At 36.0% G+C, this 7,165-nt stretch overlaps 1 protein-coding gene across 6 annotated transcripts in view; it reads left to right on the top strand.

Moving 5' to 3' along the window:
* The window catches only part of FIRRM (FIGNL1 interacting regulator of recombination and mitosis), a 59,878-nt gene that overhangs the window by 7,108 nt on the left and 45,605 nt on the right, over positions 1–7,165 (top strand). For all 6 annotated transcript variants that reach the window (XR_001884772.1, XM_017868424.1, XM_017868422.1 and 3 more), the window contains 5 exons: positions 1,008–1,112; positions 1,851–1,991; positions 2,759–2,924; positions 4,663–4,747; positions 6,719–6,857. Coding sequence is in view for 5 of the 6 variants with exons in the window: in XM_017868422.1 (XP_017723911.1) it covers positions 1,008–1,112; positions 1,851–1,991; positions 2,759–2,924; positions 4,663–4,747; positions 6,719–6,857 (636 nt within the window). In the remaining variant the exon portion in view is untranslated. The remainder of the gene's footprint in view (positions 1–1,007; positions 1,113–1,850; positions 1,992–2,758; positions 2,925–4,662; positions 4,748–6,718; positions 6,858–7,165) is intronic.

The following is a 7,165-nucleotide window of genomic DNA, read 5'->3' as shown; positions in this document are numbered from 1 at the left end:
AAAAAAAAAAAAAAAAAAAAAAAGAAAGCTGGAATATTGGCAAAATCAAGTAACTAAGATAAAACATTAAATTCACAGACTACATTATTACTTTTTAGATATATATGGTATACGTTTTCTCTGAAAAGCACAAGCATACTTTTTTTGTTTTAAATGGAGGGAACCAAAGATACTTTGGTGCCAAAATGAAACATTATTTGTAATTAATCTCTTATTGAAATGGGTTTCTAACTTTAGCTTTTAAACATAATCTTTCAAATTTCTTATACTCATAGTCACTTGATGATTCTCTATCTGAAATATTTCTTAGAATTTGTTCTTGACCACCAGAAAAAGATTCAACTATTACATACATAAAAATAGATGTTGAATGTTAACAGGCCTACAGGAAACAGTATCTTCTTTAACTACATTGTATTGTTGACTATGTTGCTATTCTTGTAATGTTTAGGTCATTTAAATTGTTAGAAAGATCCAAGTATTAAGATCTTAGGGTGGCTAACTTTTCACAGACAAAAAGCTTGGTTGTAAGGTCATATACTATACTCTTAATTCAGGAAGGTTATCTTGAATTGGGTCAAAAAGGAAACTGGTTAGAAAATAAGCGAGTAGTGATTAGGCGATTCAGTGCAAATTCCTTCCAGAAAATACCCTTGTAAATGGCCATTATTCAAGACAGTCAAATTTATTGTGCAAAAGTAATACTTTTATTTCTTGCATCTCTAAAACATGAACTTTGAGTGATTTTTTTTAAAAGTTGATGCTATTAAATAGATTCAAACCATAGAGATGGAAAATAAATTTCTGTTTGAGCCTTTTGGGGGGAATTATATTGTAAAAGTACCTTTTCTCTATATTTTGTGCTTAATTAGGTACAATTGTTAAGCTAGATGATAGCCCGTGGATGTTACTAAGTGCAAAATCAAATTATTGTATTGTGTTTTCTCTGTAAAGTTTTGTCTTGTCTTGTCTAGTGATTTCTCTTATTACTTGATGTGTTTTTACAGACTGTGAAATTATTTGATGACATGGTGTGTGAATTAACCAGTCAAGCCAGAGGACTGTCAAGCCAAAATTTGGAAATCCAGACTACTCTAAGGAATATTTTACAAGTAAGTCAAATGTATTAGAAAGCAGGAGAGAGAGGGAGCTTAAAGAATATCAACATTTTTATACTGATACTGATTAGCCATGTATTCTTATGTGATGGCGTAATGTTGGAATTAAATGTATAGAATTAAAGACCTGAATATAGAAACATGAATTCTGAATAATAAACTCTTATAAGACAAGTCATCAAGCTAGCTTACCCTACCTGTATTTTCTTTTTTTTTTGAGACGGAGTCTCGCTCTGTCACCCAGGCTGGAATGCAGTAGTACAATCTTGGCTCACTGCAAACTCCTCCTCCTGGCTTCACACAATTCTCCTGCCTCAGCCTCCCGAGTAGCTGGGACTACAGGTGCCTGCACGCCCGGCTAATTTTTTGTATTTTTAGTGGAGACGGGGTTTCACTGTGTTAGGATGGTCTTGATCTCCTGACCTCGTGATCCGCCCGCCTTGGCCTCCCAAAGTGCTGGGATTACAGGTGTGAAGCACCGTGCTCAGCCTTCCCGACCTGTATTTTCAAGGGATATGTGTAGAACACCTGCCATGTGTTTTGAAGTTTGGGTTAGGATTCTAAATGGCTAGACAGTCATTCCAGTATTTGTAGTTCTGATAGACTAAAGTTCTGTGAAAAGAGGAACAGACTGTGTTTTGTTCACTGCTGTATTCGTAGCACCCAGCATACTAATACCTTTTCAGTGCACAAAAAATATATTCTGAATGAAATTTCCTTCGTTATTCACAGACAATGGTGCAGCTCTTAGGAGCTCTTACAGGATGTGTTCAGCATGTCTGTGCCACACAGGAATCCATCATTTTGGAAAATATTCAGAGTCTCCCCTCCTCAGTCCTTCATGTAATTAAAAGCACATTTGTGCATTGTAAGGTGAGTGAAGGTCTGATTATACTTTGAATGGTATGTAATCAATGTGCATGGGGCTGAGTAAAATAATGTTTGTATAAGATTTTACATTTTAGTCTATATTATTGAAATAAACTTTTTCATACAATAAGGAACATGTAAGTAAATAATTATTTCCAAAAAAGTGGTTATAAGGAAGTCATTAAAGGTGGCTTTTTGGGGGTTTTTAGTTTTATCTTATTTCCCCTCTATAAAGAAAGAAATTTTAAGAATTTGTGTTGAGATAGGCACAGGGATTCTGAAATAGTTCTGTCATGTTGCATTGATCAATATTCAGTTACCATTATGATTAGATGTCAGAACTTCCTTTTATAAAGGGAAATTAATCCTTATTTAGTCCATCTCTGCATGCCAAAGGTAGCCTTGAGGCACAAAAGCTTGCCTAGAATTTATGGGGTGCAGATAGTTTTAATATTGCTATTTGTTGAGTGAATGAAAATCACTAGTTAATTAATACCTCTCTTTGCTGATAGGATGCTAAAAATGTCATACACCTGGCCTAATGTTACCTTTCTTTTAGTTCTGTATTTGTAAGATCATGGAAGTCAAATAATGTTTTATACATGCTTGCATCTCTTAAAGTACACTATATTTAATGGATGTTCACTAAACAATGAATGAATATATGATTCAGTAAATTTATGATCTCTAATAGTATGAATTAAAGTAAATTTGGTTCTTGAGCTTTTTATGATTTGTTTTTTCTCTCATTTTTATTTATCTGTAATCAGAATAGTGAATCTGTGTATTCTGGGCGTTTACACCTAGTTTCAGACCTTCTCCAGGCTCTTTTCAAGGAGGCCTATTCTCTTCAAAAGCAGCTAATGGAACTGCTGGACATGGTTTGCGTGGACCCTTTAGTAGATGAGAATGATGATATTTTGAATATGGTAATAGGTGAGTGAAGAAAACTTTCTGCTTAGTATATGGTGACTATAAATCATGAATCAGTTAAAATTGTCTCTAATAATTCCTGTTATTTTCTTACTAATTGTGCATTAACATTGATTTAAATCTTACCAAATACATTTTAATCTTTAAATTTGGAATTTGTAAAATTTATTTTGGGTACCTTAACCTAGATTTGTGTATTCAGTTACTGTAATTTCTCCACAATGATTAACTTGTATAACTTTATATTCTCTGAGGTTGTCCATATTCAGAGACAATAACTTTCACATTTTTTAACCATAACTCATATTGAGATGCAGTTTATATTTCCTTCCAGAATACATATAAATATGTGCATATGTATATGTAAATATGTCTATTCTCATAATGAAGTATACTCATTTTACATGTGATGCACTTTATACTAGTTTATTTTTTTTTATTTATTTTTGACACAGTGTCCCTCTGTCGCCCAGGCTAGAGTGCAGTGACGCAATCGTGGCTCACTGCAACCTCGCCTCCCAGACTCAAGCGATTCTCCTGCCTTAGCCTCCTGAGTAGCTGGGATTATAGGCGTCCGTCACCACACCTGGCTAATTTTTGTATTTTTAGTAGAGACGGGATTTCACCATGTTGGCCAGGCTAGTCTTGAACTCCTGACCTCAGGTAATCCACCTGCCTCAGCCTCCCAGAGTGCTGGGATTATAGGCATGAGCCACCGTGCCTGGCCAATACTAGTTTATCTTTAAAGAATTGCTGATTGTGACACACTTCATTGATTTTATCATTAATGGATTATGAACAAGAGTTTGAAAGACAATGTAAGGGCAAAGTTTGCATTCAAAACTTTGGTATAAAGAGAGAAATTTGGTTTTGTGCAGTGTATCAGGCCCCTGTCACTCTGCAACACACCATCTCAAAATCTATTTATTCACTATTTTATTTATTCATGATTCTGTGAGTCTGCAGTTCAGGGTGGGATCCCCTGAGATAACTTTCTCTGCTCCACCTGGGGCACTAGCTTACCCATGTGACTTCAGCGACTTCATTCACATCTGGCTGTTGGCAGAGGCAGAAGTATTTGAGAAAGCCATGTGCATCATCCAGCAGGCTCACCACATCTCAGATACCTGATGCCAGTGGTTTCAGGGTTTCAAAGAGTATTAAGAGTGAGCAGGTCCCTGTATGCTAGCACTTTCCAAGTTTCTGCTTGCCTTAATTTTATTATTGTCCACCGGGCCAAAGCAAGTCATAGAGTTTAGCCCAGAGTCATTGTGGAAAAGTGTGGATTCACAAAGGGCAGTCATTGTGGCCGTTTTTATAAGTAGTCTACCACAGGCCGAGTAAAAGCCTTGCGTGAATACCATGGAAATTAATTTGAATTCTTCCTTTTTAGGTTTTCTTCCTTAGCAATTTGTTTTGTCATTTTGGATTAGAATTATATCTGTAGAATATTTCAGTTATAATAGGGTACAACTTTTATTCCACTGAATATTTTTAGTTTTATTTAGGTCAACAGGTAGGTATAAACTTCAAAAGTTAATTTTCAATATTTATAAAAACCGTAACAAGTGTGACACTTAAATAGTTTAAATAATTCTTTTGACACAACTATTTCCAAACTGTGTTACCTATTTTAATTCAATCAAATGTTGAAATTGTTCAGTGGATAGTGTTAATTATAGGAGAAACTCACCCCCATGACATTTGGATGTCTTAAAAGTTCTGTTATCTTTCTTTGCAGTTATTCATTCTTTATTGGATATCTGCTCTGTTATTTCCAGTATGGACCATGCATTTCATGCCAATACTTGGAAGTTTATAATTAAGTAAGTTTGTCTGTTATTTTTTACTTTTTAGAAAATGTTTTTCATATTCCTCAATCTTAATTATTCATGATTCCTTAGATTGCATTTGAAACATTCTGTGTGAATTTAATGTTCATTGACACTGCTGTCTGATAATCCAGATGTTATACATGTAACTCTCAAGCCAAATTGGACTTCTTTACCCTGTGGCCTCTAAAAATAAAAAAAGTGTTCTTCCTAGTTAGCTAGTACTTCAGAAATAATGGGCCATGGGCCAGACTAGAACTTAACCACTTTCCTGCTGCTACTGTTGTTTAACCAGCTCTTAAGTATCCTATTTCTAGGATTAGATAAATTGGTAACTATAATTGGAACTGAATATAATCTTTTTATTAGGTACTTTTAAGTTGTTCACACTTAATTCCATTTATACAGTAATTTTAGCTTTCTGAAACTGAAGCATTATAACGGGTCACCAGGGATAGTGCCCATAGCATTCATCAGATTCTTAGGGGTGAGAGGAGATGTGGTTGAGTTGTAAAAATGGTTAAGAATATCTACTTTATACACTACATAAAACATTAAAGGTCAGTGTATTTTCAGGTGTTAGGTGCTTTTCTTCTATTACCAGGACATTAAGTTGCCATTCAGTGGTTAAGAGTGTTGCCTGGAAGCTGTGTCACATGTGCTTAAAGCCATTCTGAAATCATTGACTCCTTCTGAGCCCTTGGGTTATTTGGTTAATTTCTCTGAACGTTAGTTTGCTCATCTGAAAATGGAAATAATAATAGCACTTTCTTAACAGGGTTATAGTTAGAATTGAGTTCATCACTGAAATGCTTAGAACTGTGCATGACACATAGTTAATGCTCAAGGAATTATCATCACCACTGAATATCTTCCACTCTTACCCTCTTCCAGTTCATTTTCTTTTTTTTTTTTTTTTTTTTGAGAGGGAGTCTTGCTCTGCCGCCCAGGCTGGAGTGCAGTGGCCGGCTCTCAGCTCACTGCAAGCTCCGCCTCCCGGGTTCAAGCCATTCTCCTGTCTCAGCCTCCCGAGTAGCTGGGACTACAGGCGCCCGCCTCGTCGCCCGGCTAGTTTTTTGTATTTTTTAGTAGAGACGGGGTTTCACCATATTAGCCAGGATGGTCTCGATCTCCTGACCTCGTGATCCGCCCGTGTCGGCCTCCCAAAGTGCTGGGATTACAGGCTTGAGCCACCGCGCCCGGCCTCCAGTTCATTTTCTACCCAGCAGAATGATCTTTTAAAAAGTAAATCAGATCATGTCACTCTATTGCTTAAAGTCTATCCCATTTTACTAAGAATAACAACCTAATCCTCTCTGGATGCTGCCTCCTTCACCAGCCTGTCTCATGCTGCTCTCTCCCTGCTCTTAGTTCCTCAAACATACCAAACTCTCCTGTCCCAGAGCCTTTTCATGGTTTTTCCATCTGACTAGGATGCTTCTCTCTCCTGTTGTATACCTTGCTAACTCCTGCTTATTGTCTTTCAGTTCTCAGCTTAAGAGTTATACCTTCATGATAACATTCTTTGATATCCTTACCCTAAGAATAAATTAGATTAGGTCTCTCTATTGTAGCACCTTAGACTTTGTCATTTGACAAATCACAGCCCTAATTAATTATTCTTACAATTATTTAACGTTCTCTCTCATACTAGACCACAAGTTTCATGCAGGTAAGGCAGAGATTGTGTCCATTTGTTTGACCCCTTTGTCCCCAGGGCCTGGTAGAGTGCCTGGTAAATAGTAAGAATTCAATTAATATTTTACACAGAGAAAAAATTAGCAGCTTATTTAAACACACATAACTGCTTCAAAGGTAAACTAGGCATATCTTGTTTATATTATGTCATATATGATGCTTTGTGATTGTTTTTTAGATGTTCTATAAGGTAGATATTGTTGGTGGTCCTAAGTTACTTGATGTGTTACTTGTGGTGATTGTATTCTTTTCTTTTTATTCATTTAGGCAGAGCCTTAAGCACCAATCCATAATAAAAAGCCAGTTGAAACACAAAGATATAATTACTAGCTTGTGTGAAGACATTCTTTTCTCCTTCCATTCTTGTTTACAGTTAGCTGAGCAGATGACACAGTCAGATGCACAGGTAAAATTTGGGCTAATAGCATTTTAAACAGCAACTGTTATTTTCTTTGGCAGTTAGTAAATCTCATTTGAATGTCTGGGTCAGTCTATTTAAGAGGATTTTAATTTATTTCATTTGGGTGTTTTTTTTGATCTGTGGGATTATTTATAGCCTATAATTACTTTTCACCCAGAGCACTGCATTAGATTCCTAACTGTTCTTATTGCCTCTAGGGTCTACCTGGCTCCCTCTTTGCATTGTAACTGGTTGGTTACAGCATTCTTCTCTGAATCCTTTCATTCTTTTCTGCATGAAAACATAAATTCTTT

This window comes from Rhinopithecus bieti, unplaced genomic scaffold (genome assembly GCF_001698545.2).
Source record: "Rhinopithecus bieti isolate Rb0 unplaced genomic scaffold, ASM169854v2 scaffold_4101, whole genome shotgun sequence".
Taxonomy (NCBI): Eukaryota; Metazoa; Chordata; class Mammalia; order Primates; family Cercopithecidae; genus Rhinopithecus; species Rhinopithecus bieti.
Note: the sequence above shows the minus strand (reverse complement) of the source record. Positions and strands in the feature narration are given on the sequence as shown.